Here is a 25,888-nt window from a genome sequence, read left to right as displayed (position 1 = left end):
GGGGCTGGAGGGGAGGGCAGATATGGACGGCAGGAAGGTCCAGGGATAATGCAAGGGCTGGACCTCAAGAGCCCACCCTCGATGCCCTTCTGCCCATTGGTCCGGGCTCGTCTGCTGGCGCGGAGGCCTCTGCAGGGTCGGGGGAGTGACTGTTTCAGGATGTTTTCTCCACAGGAAGTCCCAGTCGGGAGACTGGAATGTGATGGAGTGTGTCCTGTGCGTGGACTGCTGTGGGTGCACCACGCCCTCTCCCCACGCCCCCTTTCTCAGGTGCCTCTCCAGGTGCTACCGCAGTGGGCATGCTGAGGAGAGAAGGGTTCACAGCGTCTCTCCTGTCTTCTTGGGTCACAGTGGCCTGAGCCCTCACTGTGAAAACCAGGCCAGCTCCTCAGTTACTCCTAGAGGCTGCTCTGGGGAGAGAGCGGCAAGGCCTCGGCCCATTGGTCTCTCCGTGGAAACTCTGAAAGGTCCACAGGGCTTGGCCCAGGGCCCTGCATGGAGTGAGGGTTCAGTAGGGTGTGAAAATGATGCAATGATTTGGGGGTTGTCTGTTCTTCAGGAATAACTGTCTGATGTTAATGACTAACGCAGAACCGCACTTGGGGTCCAAAGATGTTGGCAGTCACTGGGGGAGGGGAGAGGTGACTCAGCTCAGCAGGGGTTCTCTGGGGATGGCAGACTCTCGGGGGCTTGGGGACCTGCATTACAGGTGGGCTCTATCCATAGGCATCTGAGTGGCTCCCAGCAGGCCCTCCCTTCTCTGGGCTCCAGCGTCCTCATCTGCTCAGTAAAGGGGCTGGATTCCCTAAGATCCACTGAGGCCGTGAGGCTTAGATCTCAGAAGCCCCTCCAGCTTGTTGAGAGCATGCAGGTATGTCTGGACCCACAGCTTGGCCCTGTGGGACTCTAAGCAGGTGCTGTTATGTGTTCCTGGTGCCGAGAGCCCAGGGTGGAGGTGGGTGATCCCGGGGTCCACAAATAAATATTAATTCAGCCTGTTGAGGTCCCGCCTGGCCCTAAGTGGGCCATGAGAGAAACTGCCCCTCTCCCAGGGAGGTGGCCAGCAGGCCAGGGGACCAGGATGGAGAATCCAGCCATATTCCAGCCAGGGTGGAAGGGCTGAATAATGGATAGAAGGGATGTGACAGGTTTTCTAGATCTTGGCTGTTCCAAGCCAGGTCCGCTGACCAGCAGCAACATCACCAGCTGGGAGCTTGTTAGAAATGCAGCCTCTCAGGCCCCACCTGGGATCCACTGAATCCGAACCTGCATTTTAACAAGATTGCCTGTGATCGCCGCACACAGGAAAGTTTGGGAAGCACTGCTCTGGCCCACTTTTCCTAAACTCTTTTGACCAAGCCTCACAGAAAGAAATACATTTCCATGGTGTATTTAGATGAGACAAAAGTTCCATGAAACAATAGTTCCACTTACAATGTGTGTTACTCACTGGAATTTTCAACTTAGTTGTATAATTTTAATGCTGAGATCATGAGTTTGCCTGACACTAAGTTTATTTTGCAGCCGCTAAACCGCCGAGACCTGCAGTTTGAAAAGCACCGCCCTAGCTAACCCCCGTCTGATGTTTTTTTTTTTTTTTTTTGCGGCACGCGGGCCTCTCACTGTTGTGGCCTCTCCCGTTGAGTAGTACAGGCTCCAGACGCGCAGGCTCAGCGGCCATGGCTCACGGGCCCAGCCACTCTGCGGCATGTGGGATCTTCCCAGACCGGGGCATGAACCCGTGTCCCCTGCATCGGCAGGCGGACTCTCAACCACTGCACCACCAGGGAAGCCCCCGTCTGATGTTGGAGTAACAAGGCTTACACCGGTGTCAGACATGTAGAGGACACCTGGTGTCCTGACTCCTGAGACGGTAAACGATGCTGATTTGTGAGGTCGCCTCCAGCTCTGAGTGTTTCTAAACTTTTCTACTTCTGGTGGTTGGGGGCCTGAGGCTCCTGTACACAGAGGCCTCCCCTGAATCCCCCTGCTTTCTTTGGCGAACACCAGCGTGGCCCAGAGACCCCAGGCCAGCACTGACACGAGTGGCCGAGCCTGAGGGCTGCAGGCTTGGGGGGAAAGGCATTCTGCCTGAGTCCTGTTTATGCAGGAGGCGAGGCACGGGCCAAACTCAGAGGGGTAGGTTGGCTGCTGGACGTTGTGAAGGGGGTTCCCATGGCTTCCTCAGGGAGGGCTGTCGGTGTCCTCCTCCCCTGGCAGCTGGCCTCTCTCTTCCCACACTCAGGCGGGTGGCCTGGCCCAGCCCTGTCCTGCCCTGGGGGCTGCCTGACACAAAGGAGAGAGCCCTCCTGCAGGCTCTGGGTGCAGGTGGCAGTTGTCAGCACCGTGTTGGGAAGGGAAGGGGAGAAGGGCGGGCCTTGTGTGTAACCAGGAGCGACTGCTGGAGGGGGTCCGGGCTGGGGGAGCGAGGCCGTGCTGGTGGAGATGTGGTGGGTGGATGCGATTCAGCACCAGGGGAGCGCCGCTGACTGGCGGGGCCCTGCCGCCCACCTACAGCTCAGATGTGCCTGTATCCATCTGCGGAGTTGCTGTCCCGCTGGGCTGGATGGACAGACCCATGAGTCCCCAGGCCACTGAGCTCAGGAGCCCAGAGCGAGCCCCCTGTTGCACTGCACAGCTCCCCGCAGCTGGCCTGTGGGCCAGGTGGCCGGGCCCCTTACGGAAAGCCGAAAAATGAGCCCTGGGCTTCCTCCCTGAGGTCCCAGCTGAGCTGTGTGCTGAGGGCCTGAGGGGAAAGGGTCCGAGGAAGGGTGAGGGGCGTGGGGCTGCCCTTTCAGGGCCCGGAATGATGGATTCCCCAGGAAAGAGCTAGCAGGCAGTGAAACAGAGGAGTCTCATCTGGTTGGCAGGTCATGGAATTGGTCCTGCGGATTGGGGGAGGAGGTGACGCCTCTAACGCCTGGCTGTTCTTAAAGGGATTGGCTACATTTACAGCTGCTAATGCCTTTTGTCACTGGGCGGGTGGGAAAGGATGCTGAGAGGGCTGGGACAGTTCCAGCCTCTTGTCTCTGGGCCCTACCTTTTCCTCCAGACCTCTGGCCCCTGGTGTAGCGCTGTGAGCCCCACGAAGGATGAAAGGCGGGCAGGCCCAGAGGATGGGGGGAGCGAGATTCCTGACCTCAGGCAGAGCCCACCGTGTCAGCTGAAGCACCTTTGAGTGCTGGTTTCCCAAGGAAGCCACACCGCTCTGCAGCCTCAGCCCCTCCGTGCCCCTCCTTCAGCTGTGCCCACCCAGGCCCCGCCCTCCCTCCTGCAGGCTCTGGGCTGCCTGCCCTTTACAGCAAAGTGCGGCCTCAGCGCTTCTCCCACTCCTGCTGTCTGCCCTTTTGTTCCTCGGCATCCGTCACCTGGCAGGGAATGGGGGCAGGGCGGGACGAGGAGGGGGGCCAGGAAGGCTGCAGGGTGTGTTCCTCGGATCTGGACCCAGCTCTGCATGCCGCATCCTGGATGGCTGCAGCCAGGGGAGGTGTCTCTTCTCCTCTTCCACCTTCTCCTCTCTTTCTTCCTCCTCTGGTCCCGTCCCCCTTATCACTTTCACTGATCATTAAAACATAAGCTCCTCTTGCTGGCTCTCAGCTTAGCCAGCAGCCCAGCTGTTTGGGGGTTTTCCCATCCTGATCTTCCTGTGAATGAGAAACGGAGCCAGGAGGAGACCCCAAAGCACAGGCAGGAAGGGAGCAGAACAAGTCCTGGAGGAAAGCATCCCTTTATTTCCCTGTGTCTCCACCAGCCTGAAAGTTTACTCTGTGCCTCCTCACTCTTTTTACCTTAAGAACGCGGTGGAACTTCTAAGCTTATACCCCAAAGAATTGCAGACAGGGACTCAGACAGATACTTGTACACCCATGTTCACAGCAGCATTAATCACAATAGCCAAAGGTGGGAACGACCCGAATGTCCACTGATGGATGAATGGATAAACAAAATGTAGTTCATACATACAGTGTATTATTGTAACACAGTGTATTATTCAGCCATAAAACGGTGTGAAATTGTGACACGTTCTACAACATGCATGGGTCTTGAAAACATTATGAGAGAAATAAGCCAATCACAGAAGGGTAGATATTGTATGATGCCACCAAAATGAGGTACGTTGAAGAGCCGAATTCAGAAGAGATAGAAAGTAGAGTGGTTGCCAGGGGCTGAGGTGGGGGATGGGGGGGTTGTTTGGTGGGCGCGGGGCTTCTGTTTGGAATGATGAAAACGTTCTGGAAATAGGTGGTGATGACGTTCACACAACACTGTGAATGGACTTAATGCTACTGAGTTGTACACTTGAAAATGGTTACAGTGGTACGTTTTGTGCTATATGTATTTTACCCCTATAGAAACTGGGGGATTGAGTGCCTGACCGATAGCCAAGGAGTTGGATAATGTAGCTGCACTCCCTCTCTTTCCCTCCTCCCTCTTCTCTGCTAAAGAGATAAAACTTGGGTCTTTTCTACTGAAGGAGGGACCTGAACCCCGGTTGGGGCTCATTCTAGGATGTAGAAATGAGCCCAAGTGACATGTTAGCCCGGTTCCCCCTCAGAGAGCAGAGTTCCCAGCAGTACCCCAAGAACAGAAGTCCCTGAGGAGAGTAACACGGAAGGAGGGAGAGCTGGCAAAGGGGCATTATGGATCTGGTCGCCACTGTGGGCAGCCGGGCCTGATCCACTGGGACCCGCTAAAGGACCATAAGGGAATGTTTGTCCCCGTCCAGGGCTGCCCCAGGGGCTGTTAGCTCCTCCCACTTCTAGGATGCAGTTTCCAGGTGCCAGGTGGGCTCCTGCAGGCACTGCTGGTGTGTGTCAGAGGAGGCTGGGCCGAAGGCGCTCAGGGCAGCTGAGAGGAGGTGCTGTCAGGCTACATGTTGAATCTGACTGGGCAGCAGTGACTGGAGTAGGAGGGGGCCTCCAAGGCAAGTGACCAGTGTGGGGCATGCTCCTTTTCTCTCTGGGCACCAAAATTCTCCAGGGTGGCAATGTGTCTCAATGCCGGTCTCTTTCCTCAGTGAGCCAGTGAGGGGTGATTTCTGCCCCTGGGCTCCCTGACAGGACAGTGGTGTGGCCCCATGACAGACCCGCAAGAGCCTGGGAGCACCCAGCAGAGCAGGACAGAGACTGCTGCTGCAGGCCGCGCCTCCTGGAAACGCTCCTGTCTAGTTCCTACAGAAGCCAGCCCTCTGCCTGTACCTGTGATGTGTGCCAGAAGCCTGTGATAAGATCTTAAGTCTTCGAGGAATAATAGGTGCGGCCTTAGGTACTGGCTTTTTTCTGCAGGCGGCTCCTTTTCAGCCCTCTCTGGACACCAGCCTTATCATCCCATCCCCCTGAGGCCATCCTTCCGCCCAGGATCCTGCACTGAGCTAGGCACAGGGCCCAGCTCTCTAGAGCCTGCAGCCCAGTGGGGGTTAAGACATGCGCGCGCACACACACACACACACACACACACACACACACACACACACACATACACAGCACTTGAGGGATTCCCTGGGCTTTCAAAGGGCATTGAGGAAAGGCGAAGTGGGAGATGTCCTGAGGGCCTGAGCAGGCTGCCAGGAGGTGGGATGAAGAGGCAATGGGGAGTCACTGGACCTGGAGCTCTGCTGTGAGAACTTGGGCAAGTTACTTAACCTCTCTGAACCTCAGTTTTCTCTTCTAAGGAGTATAGTTATATCGATTACATAGAGTTATGGTGAGGGGGAAGTGGACGAAGGCATATGGAGTGCAGGGGAGAGTGCCTGGCCCATGATACAGGCTCAGTACACATCAGCCTTTCCTGCTATTAGGGGTTGCCGTATCCATGCCCCTACGCCGAGGCTGGGTGCATCCTTTGCCCACTGGCCGCTACTAAAGCTAATTGCCCGTTGGGCTAATTGCCTGTTGGCTCTAAGGTCCTAGCACTCCGTGAGTGTTAGGACCCCGAGATTTGGCAGGTGGAGGGAAGGGGAAAGTGACTCTGGGTGAGGGACATAGTGTGAGCAAAAGCACAGAGGCAGTAAAAGCATCATGTTAGTGGTTTATTGCCATGTAACAAATAACTACAAATGTAGTGGCTTTAAACGATGCCCGTTTATCGTCTCACAGTTCTGAAAGTCAGAAGTCCTGCTCGGTATAGCAGGAGGCTGGAATCAAGGTGTCGGCTGGGCTGAGTTCTGGTCCGGAGGCTCTGGGGGACGAAACCTGACCCCAAGCTCATTGGTTGTTGGAGAACTTACTTCCTGCAGTTGTAGGACGGAAGCACCTTTCCCTTGTGGGTTGTTGACCAGGCATTGCTCTCAACCTCTAGAGGCCGCCCAGGATCCTTGCCCACACCCCTCCTTCTTCAGGCCAGCAACGCTGTCTCTACCTCCAGCCCCGGATTTAGGGGGCTCGTGTGATTGGATCAGGCCCCCCTGAATACTCTTCCTCTCTTCAAGTCTGCTGATTTGGAGTTTAATTATATTTGCAAAATCCCTTCCCAGGAGTTCCTAGATTAATATTTGATTGAGTAGCTGGGGCAAAGGTGTACACTCAGGACCCTCTTAGGGGGTCCACCTGCCACACACGGCTTGTACCTGGGACAAGGAGCAGAGTGGCCAGGGGGCTGGAGGGAAGCACAGGCAGCCACTGGAGCAGGTGGATGTTGGTGGTGGGAGGGATGTAAGGCCACTGTAGGCCTTGAATGGCAGGTGCAGGAAGGGGCGTTGGACATCCCCACCCCTACCCCCTCCTGTGGCCCTGCACCACTAGGCAAGCTTATTTCAACCTGAGCAAACTACCTGCACGCTCACTGCCACCCAGGCCTCCACACCTGGGTTCCCTCACCCAACCCTGAAACCTCATACTCCTCCCGCTGGGGCAGGTGGACAGATCCATGAGCCCTAAGGCCACTGAGCTCAGGAGCCTAGCGCACACCCGCTACAGCTGGCCTGGGGTCCAAGGGAGGCTGGGTCTCATGCAGCAGCCGAAAGCCAAAATCTGAGTCGGGAGACCAGCTGGAAGAATGTGTGTCTCCCCAGGGAGTTCTTCCTCCCCATGGTCCGCACAGACTCCGGGGAGCCTGGCGAGGGTGGGAGGGAGTCAGCATTCACAGTCTCAGCAGGATTTCCGGAACCCAGCAGGACATTCCTCGTGCTGTTTTGGTTTCATTACCGTTAAACACGCAACCAGCCCTTAATTATCGGTGAATAACTGTGTCCTAAAAAAGCTCTCAGTAATCCAAGGTTTTGAAATGCAAGTGTTCCTTTGAAAATACTGGGATGTTGCCTTTATTATCCACAGTACTGTTGTAGGTGCCAGCAGCCCTTTGTGGTCTCAGAGCCCCGTGCATACGTTACTTGGGTCTTTGTGTATCTAATGGTGCTGGTTGGGTAGAAGTTCTGATGGTGAAGCCATGTGCAGCCTCTGCTTCCTCTGCTGAACGGGCTTCCCTGTGGAGAGCACTGATTTCCAGACAATGGAAGGGACACCAGACAAGCTTTGAAGCCCTTTCCCATCAGGCCTAGAGCCTGTCCAGAGGAAGGGGGAGGGTCCCTGGTGGGAAGGGACCTAGTGGTGAGAATGGTTCTCGCCTTCCCAACTTCCAGGTGGATCGGGAGGGAGCTTTGGGAGCAAGCGTGGACAGTGGAGGTGTCCCTGCAGGCCTGGGCCCCTGCAGCGGCTGGGTTGACGCGGTCTAGTTGGGGAGGGACAACAGTTCTATTGGTGGACTTTAACAGCTATCCCTGGAACGATGGTCACATTATGCCAAGCCCCCCAGGGAGAGGGCCTGAGGGCTGAAGAGGGAGTCATTCTCCTACAGAGGACCATGGCTGGGCCACACCCTCCCAGGCGACCCACCTTGCCTTTCACGGCGTATCATTAAAAGCCAGTCACGTCCTTACAGACTGAGTGTAGTGTCCTTACAGACTGAGTGTAGCGTGTGTCCCAGTAGATGCACCATTAGCAGGGCTGCAAGATCACGTTAAGGCCTACAGTCTTCACCTAATTTAGGGATAGCCTGGCGTCCAAAGAGAAAATGTCTCTTTAGAAGGAGGTATTTCTTAGAGGCCCAGGCCCCTTAGAGGGTTTGTGTCTGTGGACCCCTGTACATCTCAATGCTGGGGTCAGAGACGTAGAAGCCTGTGGTCTGTTTTATTCTGCTTTGTGGTGGATTTTGTTAACTCCAAGTTGGGAAGTAGGGTTGAACTTGTAGACTGGGTCCATATTCTGCTTTTTCCTGGGTGGTAAGGTCCAGGTATGGACTAACGCTCAACATGGCATGAGTTACTGTGTTGGCCAATTAGGCAAATTACCTGCCTTCTCTGGGACTGAGTCTCCTTCCCCACGCAGGAGGGATCACAGCATCCTCTTCACACTGAAGGCGAGCTGGCACCCCACGGACTTCTCAGGATGTTGGGAGACCAAGACGGCAGGCTGGATGAGGGACTGCTTCCGGGGGGGGGAGGATTTCTCAAGTGGGGTCATCATCTCTGCCTCCAACTGTGTCTCACAGAGCCCATCTGTTCTCTGTATCCGCAGCCCAGGCCCCTGAGCGGGAGGGATGGAGAACTCCTCAGCAGCGTCGGCCTCCTCCGAGGCCGGGAGCAGCCGCTCCCAGGAGATCGAGGAGCTTGAGCGCTTCATCGACAGCTACGTGCTTGAGTACCAGGTGCAGGGGCTGCTGGCCGACAAGACGGAGGGGGACGGCGAGAGTGAGAAGACGCAGTCCCACATCTCCCAGGTGAGCACTGCCCGGGAGGGGGCAGGGCCTGGGCAGGTACGGGGCCTCGGAAGCTCGAAGTGGGGTAATAAGGGTAAGGGACCCTAATTGCAGGCAGCATCTGAATCTGATTGCCTGGCCCTAGGTTGCCAAGGTGTGGATGGCCGCACCCAGCAGAGCGTGGGATCCAGGCAGGAAGCCCCTGGCTGTGTGCTCCCAGCCCCTCTGAACCACCTCTACCCCGCCCTACCCCACTGGGTGGCTGCGGCCCAGCCAGACTCACAGTTCATGGAACACTCGTTTACTGAGCCCCTGCTGTGTGCTAGGCGCCGCTCCCTGTCCTTCACAAGCTCATGTTCTAAAAGAGATGTGGCGACTGTAGCTTATCCAAAGGGCACGTAATCAAAAGTCTATCACTTGTGAATATTTCCTCTGATGTCGAATACAGGCAGTTGTTGGCACCAAAGAATCGAGTCTCTCAGACAGTCACCCAGGGCCCTGTGTGCCAGACCTCGTGACACACATGAAGCCTTCAGACCAGACTCTCAGGTTGGCCTCCCTGCTCCTGGTCAGTCTGTGGCAGCCCTGATCCTGGGTAGAAGGTGAACTCGGCTGAAAGACTGTGGGTCGAGATTTGGAAGTTTTGAGTCGTCTTGAGTAGAATGTGAACCATTAAGGGAAGTGACCATGTCACATGCATCTTTGCTGAACATGTTAAATTCTCAGTAGATGTTTGTTCAAGAGTTGGTTCCAACTACTAGCTGCCTGTGTGACCTCAGGCAAACCCCTCAACTTCTCTGAGGCTTGGCTTTCTTATCTGGTGAGTGGGGATGATCCCGCTGCCTCAGGCATGTTGGAAGGTCAAAGGTGATAAGAGGCTCCGAAACTACAGAGGGGCAGAGTGTTGTGTGCACCCAGAGGCTCGGGGAGGGTCTCTTCTGCTCAGGGTCTGGGGCCCAGTGTCCACCTCTTGTACTTGTCCCCCTCAAGCCTGGGGCTCCTCTGTCAAGTAGAGAAGTTGACATGGGTGCCCTGCTTTGGAGAAAAGCCAAGTGCAACTGGCTGGCTCGCTCTCTGGGTGGGCGGAAGATCCAGACCCTCCAGCTTTTTAGAAAGCCAGAATGAACCTGTGGCTTTCCTGGAACTCGGGACCAGGAGTGGACCTGGGAAATTGTGACGCCTTGCCGGTCCACGCCTTATCCCCACTGGAGGGTAGGGAAGGCAAGATCTGCCCTGAGAGAGAAATCGATGCTTTCCTTGGCGTCCTTGAAGTTCTAAAATCACAGGTAGTGTGAGCCTGTAATCTGTTCAGTATTCATTCCACAAGTGTGTATTGAGCACCTGCTCTGTGTCTAGCACTGTCCTAGGACTGGGTACCTGGGAGTGAGTGAAAGAGATGAAAAGCTCAGCCCTCGTGGAACTTATCCCAGTGGTGGATGGCAACTGCTGTGGGGAAAAATAAATCAGGAAAATGGAGTGGGGAGTGATGAAGGTCAGGAGGGGTTTGCAATTTTAAATGGGATGTCAAGGAAGATGTCACCGAAGGAGGTTGGAGAGGTGAACTTGCAGATATCTGGGGAAGGGGCAGTCTAGGCAGAGGGGACAGCACGTGCAAAGGCCAGAGCTGGCAGACTTATTATTCCAGAGGCAGCAAGGAGGCCGGCGTGGCTGGAGCAGAGGGAGAAAGAGGGAGAGCAGAGGAGATGCTTCAACGAGGCAGAGGGGTCGGTAGACCAGACGTACAAGGGCTGAGTCCTGGGGTCTGCCTACATTGAGAAAGCAGGGATGTGAGGGGGGCCAGCAAAAGAGACCAAGAGGGGTTGGCAGTGAGGCAGGAGGAAATCCAGGTGAGAGTTGGGTGCTGGAAGCCCTGGGGAGGATGTGTTTCGAGGGTGGGGGGGGGGGCAGGCTGACTGCTGCTGCAGGGCATTTGGGAGGAGGAGTGAGAACAACCCAAAGGGGCCACTGGGGCCGTCGGCGACCCTGATGGGAGGGGTGGCGGTCCAGTGGTGGGGGTGAAGGTCAGGGAGATGGGTTTGAGATGGGAGGGTAACACAGTGCAAGCACTCCCTGTATTACAGGAGTTTCGCTGTAAAGGGGAGAGGCGTGCGGTTCTGGGGGAAGCGAGGTCACAACGGGAGCGTTAACAATGAGCTGTGCGTTGACGGGAGCGGTCCAAGGCAGAGGGGCCGCTTCCCGGAGCAGTGGCCTTGAATAGGTGAGAGGGCTTGGCCTCGGCTTGGGCCCTGTGGATGGGTGCATGGGCCTAGCCTGATGTGTGCTGCCTGCCTCCCCCACTGAGTGGACTCTGGTGGCCTCCAGCAGGGCATCCCTCAAAATTTCCTTCAGGTGAAATGGGCTCTTACAGGACAAGGGTCCCAGGAAGCTGTGAAGCTTCACCCCAGAGGAATGCTTTGTGAGTGATAGGATTTCTGTTCCCAGAGCAGCCATCGGGGAGAATTTTGGAAGGAGGGGCCCTCCCAGCACCTCTGAGCCCCCTGTGGGGACAGCTGAGCTTTCAGGATGTAGAGCAGATGGAGAAGTGCCCTCAATCTGGGCCCTGCACTCCCGGCTTCTGCTCCTGGGATTGGTTGGACCTAACCACGCTTGGATGTCCACATCTGGGTGGGCTGTTAAACAGATGTTGGCTTGAGGCAGAGTGTGGAAAACATTTGTACCATCTAGATGCATTCCTTAAACTTTCTGCATTCCCTGAGGTTCCCTGGGAGAATGCGAACACCTGGCAGGGTCCCAGGACCCGCCTGTGTGCAGGTGGCCGAGGGGGACATGTTTCAGTCCTGCTCCCACCAACTACCCTCCCCAACCCAAACACAGCTGGGGTCCAGACTCCAGGGGAGGGGGCAGCTGTGGCAACTCTAAGCAAGGCCAGGGTTAGATGTGTTATTATAACACACTTCTTTAAAAAATACAATCTCTATTGACACAGCTTTACAGGAAATCTTTCTGCTAAAGCACTTTTGCTTGTTTTTATTTAATCTGATGACTATTTTAAATGGAAGCCAAAGACAAAAACAAAAATAAAAAACCTCAGAGAATGTCCTGGGCTGCCTGTCTGTGGTGGTGTTTTGCTGTTTCTGGGAGAGAAAATTGTTAAGAATCTTGGAAACCTTGAGAAAACTTGAGGGAGTGGAGAAGAATGTTGCTTTTCAGTGGGTTGAGGTCATTTTTTAGGATCTGAGAGATGACAGTTGACACTCAGGAAGGAAATACCTCATGACGCTTGTAGAGTTGTGTTCTCCCCCACCCCTCCCCCATCAATAACTAGAAAGAAAAATGGATGGATGGATGGACGGATGGGTGGGTGGATGGATGGATGGATGGGAGAGAGATAGAGAAGAAACAGAGAGAGACAGAAAAGTGTCCTTTTTTTCCTACAAGAGTAACCGAGAGAGTGTGTGTTCTAAGTTTCCCAACATGTTTGGGTACCAATTTAAAATTACACCCTCACCCACACCCACACATTTCAAAAGTGCCTGTCCTCCAGTGGATCCCAAGTCCCCAGAGGCACATCCTGAGAGCTGTCCTCACTCTGTCCTTGGGAGGAGGGGGATTATAGCCCTATTCTGCAGGAGAAAAGACTGAGACACAGAGATGGAAAATGGCCAAACCCCACTGCTTGGTGGTGGCCGAGCTGAGCCCTGGTGCCCACCCCTTCCCCACCTACTTTTGGTTCCATGCTCGGTACAAGCTGTGACTAACAGGCTGTTGGGAAGTTAGTCTATTTTTCCCCCTGTGGAATGAGAATTAGGATTCCAAATCTCATTGACCATTAACCTTTTGTGGAAGAGATTGGGATGTTATATGTGGGGTAGTTTGGCACTTCTGATGTTAGTGGATGGTTTTGTGGATCACCAACGCAGTGTTCACAACTCTGGCTGCATGTTGGAATTGCTCTGGAGCTTGGACAGATCCCACCCTAGAGTTGAGTGGAATGGGGAGGGGCCTGGGCATTGGCATCTCATCCACTCCCACGTGACTCTGATGTTCTGCTCAGGTTGACGACCACAGCCACAGGTGGACTTGTCTGACTGCCTTCCTACCCCTCCATGTCCAGCTGCCTTCCCTTGGAAGGATAGAACGTAGGGCCATTGTAAAGAGTGGATACATTTAATGAAAGCGTGTTTCACACTAAATGCTTGTTTGCAAGTCAAATGAAGAGCCAGTGAGGGTGAAGAGAACTTCCTGTAGTTCTTTTTGATGCTCTCAGGCACTTGGAAGTCCTGGGTTTTGTCTCATACACAGAGACCTTCCAAGAGAGATGCGACCATGCATATATGTAGGATGGATTCAGATGGGCATGATGTCGCTTTCTCACAATGTTTTTCCTTCTCTTTCTTTTTACATTTTTCTTTACATTCTGCCTTCCCTGTTCACTGTTCCCTCATCCCTCTTTTATCCCATTCCCTCACTTCCTCCTGTCCTTTGAATCCTTTTTCCCTGTCATCTTTGCTCATAGGAGGAAGCGATCAATGGTGGACCATCTATGAAAGGCTTAACAGAAGTGAGTTTAAGGAGACCTGTGGGGTGTGAATGTGGGGACTCGTTCTTCTCCTTATTTAAAAAAAATTATTTTTAATTACCCAAGTACTGTATGCATATATTCTCATGGTACATAAGAATTCAAATGCTGACTAGTTACGTCCTCATTCCACTGTCTTACCCTACCTCCCACTGGAATGATGAGTTAACTTCCTCACCTTTTCAGTGCTTTTACGTGTGTGTTTGTGTGTGTATGTGTGTGTGTAAAATACTACTTACAGAAATATATTATTTCACAATCATATATCATGGCTGGTGAATATGTTGTTCAATAACTCACCTTTTCCGCATAGCTGTATGCCCTAGGGACTCCTCCAGGCTTGTACATCTGCTGTGTTCTGTTGAATGGCTGCACAGTTGCCCATAGTATGGATGTCCCATTGTTCAACCATTTACCTATTGCTAGGCATTTGGATTATTTCCAGATTTTCCCCTGGAAATACAAGCTATTTCAGTGAATACTTCTGAACATGCCTCGTCCTGCACGTATAAAACTGTTTCTTTAGGTGGACGCTGAGAAGTAGAATCAATTTTAATAGCTGTTGCCAAATTGCTCTCCAAACGCCTGTTGCATTATTCACAGGACCACCAGTGTATTGGGACAAATGGTCTTTTGTCACTTTAATTTGCAATTCCTCAATTTTTAGTGAGGTTGAGCACTTTTTAATCTGATTACCAGCCATTTTTTAAATAGGTTAAATTTTTATTTGACTTTTAAAGCAACAATTGGAAAAACAGAGACAATCAGAGAACAGAGAAAGAAGCCCACCGTAATTTTGTTTTTTAAAGGAAGAATTTTTCTTTTTTTTAATGTTTTTAGCTCTTTATTTATTTTTTAAATTTTATTAATTTATTTTATTTATTTTTGGCTGCGTTGGGTCTTCGTTGCTGTGCACGGGCCTTCTCTCTAGTTGCGGCGAGCGGGGGCTACTCTTCGTTGTGGTGCGTGGGCTTCTTACTGCGGTGGCTTCTCTCCTTGCGGAGCACAGGCTCTAGGTGTACAGGCTCAGTAGTTGTGGCGCGCGGGCTCTAGAGCACAGGCTCAGCAGTTGTGATGTATGGGCTTAGTTGCTCCACAGCATGTGGGATCTTCCCAGATCAGGGCTCAAACCCATGGCCCCTGCATTGGGAGGCGGATTCTTAACCACTGCGCCACCAGGGAAGTCCCCACCATAATTTTATGATAAAAACTAGTGTAATTTTTTTGTATTATTTTTTCTTAATACACCTTTCAAGAGTTGAACTTCTAGCATACATGTCACTTTTAGCTTGCTCGTTTATTTAGCATGGTTTCCTACACATTATTTGGTGGTTTTTGCATAAAGTATAATTGTTTAAACCTGCCAGTTACTGTTGGCTAAATAGTGAAATATAATTATAGCTAAGAATGATTAATTCAGGCCCCATTCTAGGCTCTGGGATAAAGTCATGAACAGAATGGACCATAATCCCTGTCCTCCTAGCTCTTACTTTCAGTTGGAGAAAGACAGGTGATAGACAAAGAAGAAAATAGATGTTAGAAGGTGATACACATGAAGGAGGCAAGAAGGGGCGGGGTGCTGGGCTGTCTCAAAGGCTTACTTAAGACTTTTGAGCAAAGATTTGAAGAAGGTGAGAGTTGAGGTCACTTAGGAACCAGCCTTCCAGGCAGAGGGGATGTTGAGGGCACAGCTCTGCTGTGGGAGTGTACCCCACTTCGAGGAACAGCTTGGGGGCCAGTCTGGTGAGGAGCAAAGAGCCAGGTCTGTGGGGCCTCATCGGTGGGTGAGACGCCGGGAGGTTTTGAGCAGAGGAGGGACATGGTATCACTGGTTAAATTGGACCACTCTGGGTGCTGTGTGGAGAATAGGCTATAGCAAGGGGCGGGGCAGAAAGGAAGCAGGGGGACCAGGAAGTCCTTGGTTGGTCAGGGTCAGAGGTGATGGTGAATTGGAGCTGTGTGGCACCGTGGAGGTGGTGAGAAGTGGTCAGATTCTCATACTTTAAGGCACAGGTAACATGATTTTCTAATGAATGACCTTGACAATAGCCTGAGCCTATAGACGGACAGACTTTCCAGAAATGAGATGGAAGACCCTGGAAGAGCAGCATTGGGGAAGCAGAGGTCAAGAGTTCGGGTTTTGGATGTGAAAGGTTTAAGGTAGTATTGGATGTCTTAGCAGAGATATTGATCAAGCAGTTAGATGTACAAAGTGGCATTCAGAAGAGGGGAACGACCTGGAGATTCACATTTGTAAATAGTAGCATGTGGGTGGCATTTTAAGCCCAAGGAGTGAGGGGGCTTAGACAAGAGGGTCAAAGATTGAGCTCTAAGAAGCTTCCCTGGTGGCGCAGTGGTTGAGAGTCCGCCTGCCCATGCAGGGGACACGGGTTCGTGCCCCGGTCCGGGAAGATCCCACAGGCCGCGGAGCGGCTGGGCCTGTGAGCCATGGCCGCTGAGCCTGCGCGTCTGGAGCCTGTGCTCCGAAACGGGAGAGGGCACAGCACTGAGAGGCCCGCCTACCGCAAAAAAAAAAGGAAGTTGGGGCCATGAGGAGGAGCTACCAAAGGACACAGAGGCGTGTCCGTGTAACTCATTTACTCTACGTCACAATGCTGTGAAGAAGGTGCTGTTAGTGTTGCCAGCATACATGGGAGGAAACAGAGGCACAGAGAGGTTGAATGTGCTGCCTAAGGTCACACAGTGCGTATGTGGTCGGTGTGAGGTTTGAACCAGATGATCTTGCTCCAGGTGCCATACGCTTAACCTCTGCTCTGGCAGCTTCTGTCATTATCACAGCTTGGGGGGAGTAGTCTGAGGGAGGAAGAGACTTCCCCAAGGGACAGCGTAAGAGGTAGAGCAGGAATAGGAACTCACGTTCGCTGCGTCGAGAGCTCAGGCTCCTGATCGCTGCGTTAAGCTGCCTCCACAGCAGAGAAGGTGTCTGGGTTTCTTGTTAGTTCGTTAGTTTGTCTTAAGATCGGAGCAAGAAGCCTTTCTCCCTCTCTCAAATCTCAGCCTTTGGGCAGCATCCCCTCCCCGCCACACACAAGGTTTTCCTGGAGTATCACTGTGGAGGAGAGTGTGAGCTGCCAGCCCATCTCTGCTCCCACCTCCTCTGTTCCCCCTCTCCTGGTCAGTAAGCCCTTGTGCCAGCCCAGAGGAAGCAGTCGAACAAGATCCTGACTTTGAGAAGCTCCCATCTGTAGGCCGTCCCCATCTCCTCTCAGGCCCTTCGCCGGGAAAAGAGGACGTTGGGTGAGAGCAGTGGTTCCCACTAGACCTTCGAATCGCCCCCCTGGGGGGTCCTGGCACCCCCTTGATTAAGAAGCCGCGGATAAGATGGCTTTTTAAATAATTTTTCACTTTGAAATAATTTCAGATGTACATAAAAATTATAATAGGACAAAGAATTCCTTCACCCAGATTCTCCAGTGTTAATATCTTACCACATTTATTTTCTTTCTCTCGTCTCTCAATAGATAGATAGATCGATTGATCACTAGATTCTGTATATAGAGAGATTTTCCCTTTATCTCTAAACACTTCACTGTGTGTTTCCTAAGAACAAGGACATTCTTTTTTTTTTTAATGGTATTTTATTTTATTTATTTATTTATTTATTTTTAACATCTTTATTGGAATAGGATTGCTTTACAATGGTGTGTTAGTTTCTGCTTTATAACAAAGTGAATCTGTTATCGACAGATGAATGGATAAAGAAGCTGTGGCACATATATACAATGGAATATTACTCCCCCATAAAAAGAACATTCTCTTATAATTACAGTATAGGAAATAAACATTGATACAGTACTATTATTTAATCTATAGACCTTTTATTTCACCAGTTTTCTCAATAATATCCTTTATAGCAAAAGTTAAAAAAAAATTCTAGGTTCCTCAAAAAATTAAACATAGAATTACTATATGATCCAGCAATTCTACTTTTGGGTATATACCCAAAAGAACTGAAAACAAGGGCTTGATCTGATACCTGTACAACATGTTCATAGCAACATTATTCACAATAGCCAAAAGGTGGAAGCAACCCCAGTGTCCATCAGCGGATGGTTGGATGGACAAAATGTGGTCCATACATAGAGGAATATTACTGAGGCTTAAAATAAAGGAAATCCTGTCACATGCTACAACATGGATGAACCTTGAGGACTTTGTGCCAAGAGAAATAGACCAGACACAAAAGGGCAAGTACTGTATGTTCTCACTTCTGTGAGGCACGTAGAAGAGTCGAATTCATAGAGAATGATAGCAGAATGGTTGGTATCAGGGGCTTGGAGGAGGGGGGATGGGGAGTTAGTGTTTGAGGGGGACAGTTTCAGTTTGGGATGAAAAAGTGCTGGGGACGGATGGAACTGGAGTGCTGGATGGTGGTGATGGTTGTACAGCAGGTGTGAATGTGCTTCGTGCCACTGAACTGTACAGTTAAAAGTATTTAAAATGCTCAATTATACAATAAAAAATCTCTGGTTCAACATCTAGCGCAAGACCATACGTCACACTGAGTTTCCAACATTTTGACTGGCTCCTTGAATTAATACCTGTTTATCCCCTTTACTCATTCTGCTACTTTTTGGCTGTGTGACCCTGGCTCAGTTACTTAACCATGCTGTGCCTCAGATTCCATATTTGCAAAGTGGGGGTAATACATGGGCCTTGGGATCTATGTGGAGTAAATGTTAATGTAAGTAGCAGGCTTAGAATAGTGCCTGGATTAAATGAAATCTTTATATTTTCTGGGGATGAGTCCTTTGTTACACATGTTGCAGGTGGCCTCTCACTTGTCTTTAATTGTGTCTGTGATTTCTTTTGTCACACAAAATTTTAGACTTTGATGGAGTTTAAAACTCGTATCTTGGATTTTAACCAACTTGGAATGTGTTGTCGGTGGTACTGGGAGGCAGATTCTAGGGTCATTTTTTCCTCGCTGGCTCACTGGTTGTCTCAGTCCCTGTGTTTATTGATGGTCTCTCCTTTCCCCTGATGTGAAACACTGTCCCTATCACATACTAAGTTCCCATTTGCACATCTGTTTGTTTATGGGTTTGGTTTTATCAGTTGATCTCTTCCTCTCCTCCTGTGCTGATTCAGCCTGACGGTGTGGCTCTGGCCTTGATACACTTTGATGTCTGGAATGGCGAACCCCAGGGACTTCACACACCACCCGAGGGGGCGGTTTATCCTTAGCACTTTCAGCCTCCCCCAGCCTGGGGCTTTTCCCTTTTCGCTCATCCTCCCTCAGCTTTCAGTGGCTTCCTCTGTCCTCCATCAAGTCTGCTCCAAAAATACTGTCCATCCTGGGGTGCAAATGACTGATAATAAGATTTTAATTCTTTTAGCATGAAGTATTTAAAGTGTACCGATAGAAGCAGAGAATAATGGGATAGGCATCTGTTTGGAGTAGACTAAACATCTGTACTCGCGCTTATTAAACCTTAACCCTGTGCCATCTTTGTTTCATCTTTCTAAATTAAGAAATAAATTATAGCAGTTATGGTGAAGGCCCAAAACCACTCTTGTGAATTCCATGTTCGTTGTTCCCATACATACAGATTTCCCACTTTTCCTGCCTCTTTGTGTTCAACGACCTTTTCAGGAGGGGTCACCTTACCCCACAGAGAACTTGCTCCCAGCTGTAAACCCTTCACCTCAAAAGAGAAATGCCCTGGCTGAACCAGGTATAGGGGCAGGGCCGAGGAGAGTGTTCCCCAAGGGGGCCCTTCTCTTGTTCTGGAATCATCTCATACAGATAAGGACGGCTTCCCGGAAGGTCTGTGTCTGGAGAATTTTCTAGGTGGTGGCTCAGAAAAGGCAAAGGGGAGGGAGGTGGTTGTGGTGCAGCCTAAGAAGAAAGAAGACAGCGTGGGCATCAGAATCCCAGCAGGGGGAGGAGCTTTGAACAGGGAAGGGAGAGCTCCCAGGGGCTTGTAGGGTCAGGCAGCAGCAGAGAGCGGATGTGGCTGGGGGGTTGGATGCCGCACGGGCCCAGTGGTACAACTTCCTGGGAGAACTGCAATGACTCACATTTAATTCCTCCCCGGGGGTCAGGAAAGCAGGACCCAGCTGGACCACACTCCCTCCCCCAAAAGCTTTCCCTGGGGGCTGTGGCTGGCTCTGTGGGGTGGGTTTCTGTGGACTTTACTATCTTGCTAGCTTTCCTAAACACATCAGCCCTCTGCTCACTGCTTAACTCTGTGATGCTCTCAGAGCCACTTCTTCATTTCTGTCTGCCTCTGCTCTCCCAGTGGAAATATTGGACTAGCTTCCCAACCAGTGGGTCCCCCACACCCACACTCCGGGCCAGTTCAGCCTGTTCTAACACAGCTCTGATGACGCCCTCCCCTAACAGAAGCCTTCGGACTCTTTCCACCCAGGAAGAGTCTCTGACCGCTTAGCCGGAGAGTCCTGCTTGCTGCCCTCTACCCCTGAGCTGGCCAGTGTTCCCCTGCCATGTCCACACTCGGGCTCACTCTTCTCCAGGGATCTGGGCTCAACTGCTTTCCTTCCCTAGGGAATCCCTCCGAGAGCACACTGTCCCTTCTCAGCCTCGCCCTCCCCCTCCCCGCGTTACTGTTACTGCACATGTCACCTCCCCTGTGAAGGGAGCGCCGGTGGCAGGTCCCACACCAAAGGTGCTCAGGAAGGTTGGCCAGCGTAAAGTTAAGGATGACCTTTGACAAAGCAGAGCAGTCTCATCGGAGCTTGGAATCGCTCTGGGAAAGCCTAGCCAGGGGGCTGAGGTGGCACGTGGCTGTGCACAAAGCCTCAGCTGCCCCTCTGTGCCCGCCTGTCAGGAGCAGCCAGTGTTGCATCCCATCCCCGCCCTGCCAGGGACCACGCGGGGACCACGCTGACCCCAGGAGGAGGTGTGCCCACCCTCAAGTCACCTCTGTGCGAGACGTCAAGTCAGCAGTATGCAGCTGGGGTTGAAGTGTTTGGGATGCCCCACTGGAGGAAGGCTTCTCTGCAAGGCTGTCCTGGGACGGGGCGAGAAGTGCAGGATCTAGTTCTCTCCGGGCCGGTAGTCACTGCGTGCCTTGACCATCCTCCCCACTGTCAGCCAGCCTCCAACCAGGAAAGGAGAAGCCACTCAAGTATAGAAAGCAGTAAAGCAGAGGGATTGTTTTTATAGTAGTTCAAATAGTTTACAAATATATATATATAAACACACATATACATATGTGGATTACTTTTTTTTTTTTTTTTGGCTGTGCCACGCGGTGTATAAAATCTTAGTTCCCTGACCAGGGTTCCAACCCGCACCCCCTTCAGTGGAAGCACAGAGTCTTAACCACTGGACCACCAGGGAAGTCCCTGGATTGCTTTTTATTTTGAAGTTACTTTTGACTCATAGCAGAGGTGCAAAAATAGTACAGGGTGTTCCCATGTACCTGTCCCCTAATATGAATATCTTACATAACCGTAGTACAATGATCAGAACTAAGAAATTAACACTGGTACAATGAGACTTTATTTGAATATCACCAGTTTATCTACTAATGTCCTTTTTCTGTTCCAAGATTCAAATTTGCATCTAATTGTCATGCTTTCTTATTCTCCTCCAACCTGTGACAACTCCCGTGGTCTTTTCTTATCCTTACAACCCTGACACTTGAAGAGTATCGGTCATTTATTTTTTGGAAAGTTCATCAGTTTGGGTTGCCTGATACTCTCTCACGATCATATTGAGATCGTGCATTTTTGGCCAGAACACCTCAGGAGTGACATGACCCTTCTCAGGGCATTACGCTGGGAAGTCCACAGTGGTAATATGTTTTATTACAGATGATATTATCCTTGGTCACTTGGTTTAAGGTGGTGTCTGATAGATTTCTCATTTTTCCCTTTTCTTCTCCTATAATTTAATAAATATCTTTGCAGAGATGCTTTGAGACTACACATATCCAGACAGAGGGAATTTAACCCAGGGAGTTGGTTACCCAGATAATAAAAGAGCTGAGAAACTAAACAGCCACAAGGAGCCATTACCACCTCTAGGCCTGAGGCACAAAGGGAGGAGATGGTATTGCCAGAGCCCAGCGTTAGGGGTCGTGCACAGAGGGCCCATCTGGTGAGGCTGGAGCCTTGAAGGAGACCCAGTCATTGCTGGTAATGCTGCCTGAAGCATAGAGAGATGGGGGAGAAACACCGCGGCTTCTCTCTCTTCCTGTCTCCCATTGGCCCAGCCCAGCTGGGAGCCAGCTGAGCCTGCAAGGTTCAGCCCCTCTGCAGTACAGAGCCGGGATGGGCAAGAAGTGGCTCTGAGGGCACACTCTCTTGGGACTGGTACCTTGCCTTTGCCAGTTCCTTCGAACTGAGCTGTGCTGTCCAATAGGGCAGCCACTAGCCACATGTAGCTCTTGAGCACTTGAAATTGACATGCTTTAAGCAGATTTCAAAACCTTAGTATGGAGAGAAGTATGTAAAATATCTCATTGATCATTTTTATATCAATTACCTATTGAGATAAACATATATTGAGATAAATAAAATGCATTATTAAGTTTAATTTTTCTTTTTTCTTCTTTAAATCTGGCTACTAGATCATTTAAAATTATGTCTGCGGTTCCCGTTCGTTGGCCAGCACTGCTGTAGAGTACACTTGTACCAGCCTGTATCATCGGCGTTGTAATAACATGTCTTTCCTATACAAAGGTCATGCCCTTGACCCACAGTCGGGGGAGGGTGTGTCTAGCCAAGGTTTCACAAATCCAGGACGGTGATGGCTTTGAGCCATCCACACTCACGCACAGTTTTGACCAAGTGTGTCAAACAGAGAGAGACTGGTCTCCTCTGCTTTTTATGAATCATACAGGTGTAGGTCAAGATCAATGTTCAACGTGAGCTGGAGAGCCTACCTAACATTTAACACAATAATAAAAGCACCACCATATATATAGATAACACATTACCATGGAAGAGCTGTACTCTTACTACTAGTTTATATCTATATATAGATTTTGTATAGCTTACAAAGTCCCTTCATTTCAACCTTGCAGAGTCACCCAGCCTTGCTGTCCCCATTTTATAGATGACAAAGTGAAGCCTGAGAGATTACGTGGATTTCAGTGGCTCTCAAACTTCTGGTGCATCCCTTGGAAAGCCTGTCAAAATGGAGAAGACAGGTGCTGCCCTCAGCGAGTGATTCAGTGGGTGGAGATTAGGACCCAGAGACCCCCTACGTGGCAGGGTTTGAGGACCGTTACACTGGTAGTTGTCATATCACACTTTGGGACACATGAGGCCCCTGAGGTCAGTGGTGGGACTGGGCTTCTGATGGCCAGTCTGGGGCTCTTCCCCGATGCCATGCTCTCCTGTCAGTCCACAGGTCCACCGTACTTTGGGGCTGGGTGTACGGTATGATCCACACATACATGCCTCTCCTCTAGCTCCAGCCTTGACACTGTAGGGGGCTAGTGTGGCTGAAGCATGGTTAGGTGGTCAAACATGGTGCTGGTTTCTCAAAACTCATATTTACCCTCTGTGTTGTCTGGTTGGCTTTGGAAGGTAGCTGGCTCTTCATCACTTTGGTGGGCTTAGGTGGCAGGAAATGAGTTTGCCTTCCCCACACATACGCCAAAGGGTCACCTCCATGTGGCACTGGGAGATGCCAAGTGGGACCTGCTGGTACAGAAAGATTTGTCTTTGAAAATGGCTGAGCAGGATTTCATACTGGCTCTACTGCAGCAGGGCGGGACCGTGCCTGGGGGGCCAGGGCAGAGTGAGGATGAGCCTGTGTGTCCTGCCATCACTGACCACTCCTTTCTCCCCTGCAGTGGACGGCGGACTGCAGTGATCAGCTGGACTGCAGCTACTCCTTCTCCCGAGGGCGAGCCCCCCTGCAGCAGGTAGGGAGCCAGCTCCGTGCTCCATCTGGGGGTCATCGAGGTCTTGTCTGTCTGGGTTCCTGGGCTGTTCACCGTGGTGCTCCTGAGAGGTGGTGATGTGGGAGTGCGGGAAATGGGACAGGGGAGGGTGCAGTCTGCCCCCTGGAAAGTTCTCCCTGAATATGCAGCCCACAGTGAAGCCCTCCCTGCCCAGAACACATAGATTCATAAGATTTATTTTTAGTAGCAGCGTTATTTATAATAACAAACATCTGTAAACAACTACTGATCCGTTAAGAGGAGAATAGATAAATGATACGTGATATATCCTTACAATGTACTGTAATACAGCAATAAAGTGAGTGATCTGTGATACATCCTTGTGGTGGAATATTATACAGCAGTAAAATGAGTGAACTGGAGGTTTGCACATCAGCGATGATGATGGGTCCCAGGGTTTTGGTGGGGTGGGGGCACTCTGGAGATCGCTTCTGCTTCAGGTCTTCAGAGGACTGGAAGGGGCAGGCTGTGGGTGTGAGGGAAGCCAACCAGCTTCCTGGGACCAGGCTGGAGTCCACTGCTTCTCCCCCTGCTGCTTCCCTGTGAGATCCTGCGGGGGCCCCTGTGCGGGTCGTGTGCCGGAGGGAAGGAGGCAGCTGCTCTTTGAGAGCCGTCCCTGGTGACCCGCAGGTCCCGTACACCCTCTGGTTGTCGAGCTGTTCTTGCTGATACCTCGTCCCACCTGTGGGAGATGGTGGGATCAGAGACCGAAAACTCCGTCTCTCCCCAACCCCCAGTCCAGCCTCCCACTGCACCTGTCCAGAGAGATGAGGGAGTCTTTATGGGCTTCCGCAGTAACTTGCTCCCAGTTCCAAAGCACCTGTGTTGTCACATCGCCTGGGCCCACTTACTTGTGTCTGACTTCGGCCCATGGTGCCGATGAAACCAACTCTTCTCTATTCTTTCGTGAGGGAAGGTGGGCAGTGGCCTCAGTTCCAGATCTTTCTTAGGCTGTAGGGCTTTGCTATACCATGGGTGGGGGGGGGGGGTGTCGGGGCAGCTGCCCTGGACCGTTCTGTCACATGACAAGATGCTTGTGTGTGTGTTTCGTTGATTCTTAAGTAGGAGGCCATGATAAAGCCAGGGTGGGGTGCTCTGCCACAAACTTGGTGGCAGTTCTCTGTGTCCTCAGCTTCCTCATATAAAAACCAGGAGACTCGGTAGCTTCTGAGGATCCTTCTAGCTTCTCCATGCCATTTACAGACAGGGAAGTTGGGGCCCATGGAGGTGTCATGACCTGACCAAGCTGGGACTTGAACCCAGGTCTTTGCCTGTCCTGTCCCCTCATCGGCCCTTTACCTTGTCTTCCTGTGGTAGGTAGCCTTCTATGGAGGTCTTTTGTCCTCACCACTAGACTGCTGGTGCATGGTCATGGACTCCGTTTATACTCCCTAAACCCCTCCAGCTCTTGGCTGAAGGCCTGACACATCAGGGGCACTGTCACTAGTGTCTGCCAGTTATCTGGGGTTTCCTACATGAAGATTCTCTTAACACTTCAGCAGCAAAGGTGGACTTGGATCTGGGGACTCAAAAATCAGAGAGAGAGCTTCAGGGAAGGGTTGAAAGTCTTGGATGGGGACATAAGAGGCTGGTAAATGAGAAACTGAAAAAACAGCTCTCTGTTATTTAGTCAGTAGGTGTCTGGTTCTGGAATCGTCCGGAGTCTTCCTTTTTGTTCTCACTCCTTTATCTTCTTTTCTGGGTCCCCTCTCCCCACCCTTTCTCTCTGGTCCCATTTTCCCATCACTCTGGACAGGTTTCCAGGGGGATGAGATTGGCGTATCCTCCCACTTGCTTCTCATCTGCCTGCCTCACTCTGAGCTGTCCTTTCACAGCTGGTTTCACCCCCTGGAGGAGGGTGGGTGGGGTGTTGGCCAGGGCCGGGGGCTTGTGGGAAGGGATACCCTGGCACCATGAAGACCAGCTGACCCCGAGTCCCATCTTAGAAGCAACTGAACAGTTGGCTTGGGGTAAGCAGGGGCTGAATGAAATGCAAAACGAAATGCAACTGAACTTAAAGAAGAAATTGTAAAAGGCTCCTGTTAGGTCCTTTCTTGGCAGGTGGAACTGAGCATAAGTCCATTATAGGGGACGAGCCCCAGGAAGGGTGAGGCGGGCTCTCAGGATGTAAACCCGCTTTACTTCCCTGATGTGCCCGGAACACGAAGGCTTCATAGTAGGGGTTTCCTACAGGCCATGGGGCCATTGGCACTCCCACCGCCCCCGTGTAGTCTGTCTGATCGTCTCAGAGGGAGGAAGGGGGAGCCATCTGCTTCCAAGAAGCGGAAGAGTAGCCGGGGCACCGAGGGACAGCCACGGCCTCAGCCCCACGTGCCACGTGCCTTGTGTGTTCTGGATTCAGAGCCCGTGGTGTCCCCATGCGGCGAGCCAGCTGTGGGGAGCGGGAAGGCTGCTCCACCTGAGTCCTGGTGAGGTCACACCCTGTGCCGTGAGAAGCTGCTTAGAGCCGAGGAAAGCTCAGCGGGCCCAAGAGCTCAGGGTGTTTGCGGAGGGAGTTTTCATGGATTCCTCAGCCGGGGAGTGTTGGTAGTGGCCTGGAGCATGGCCCCTGAAGGACAAGATAATGTGTAAAAGAATGCCCAGTGCAGGGCAGGAGATACAGTGTGCACAGCGTGGCCAGACCTCAGGTGGCCCAGAGCTAAGGCACTCGGGCAGGCCGAGCAGAGGTGGTGGCATCGGGCTGGCCCTCCTGGAAGGCCCCGGGCGCTGTACCCCGCGCTGCACGGAG

The 25,888-nt window shown here is 51.7% G+C and overlaps 1 protein-coding gene across 11 annotated transcripts in view; it reads left to right on the top strand.

Moving 5' to 3' along the window:
* CTIF (cap binding complex dependent translation initiation factor) overlaps positions 1-25,888 on the top strand; it is a 307,297-nt gene that overhangs the window by 64,236 nt on the left and 217,173 nt on the right. For all 11 annotated transcript variants that reach the window (XM_032654473.1, XM_032654474.1, XM_032654475.1 and 8 more), the window contains exons 2-3: positions 8,511-8,712; positions 23,029-23,100. In XM_032654473.1, coding sequence (XP_032510364.1) covers positions 8,533-8,712; positions 23,029-23,100 — 252 coding nt within the window. In that variant the 5' untranslated portion in view covers positions 8,511-8,532. The remainder of the gene's footprint in view (positions 1-8,510; positions 8,713-23,028; positions 23,101-25,888) is intronic.

The sequence above is a fragment of the Phocoena sinus genome, chromosome 14, assembly GCF_008692025.1.
Source record: "Phocoena sinus isolate mPhoSin1 chromosome 14, mPhoSin1.pri, whole genome shotgun sequence".
Lineage (NCBI taxonomy): Eukaryota > Metazoa > Chordata > Mammalia > Artiodactyla > Phocoenidae > Phocoena > Phocoena sinus.
The sequence above is the reverse complement of the archived record's forward strand: the minus strand, read 5'-3'. Positions and strand labels throughout refer to the sequence as shown.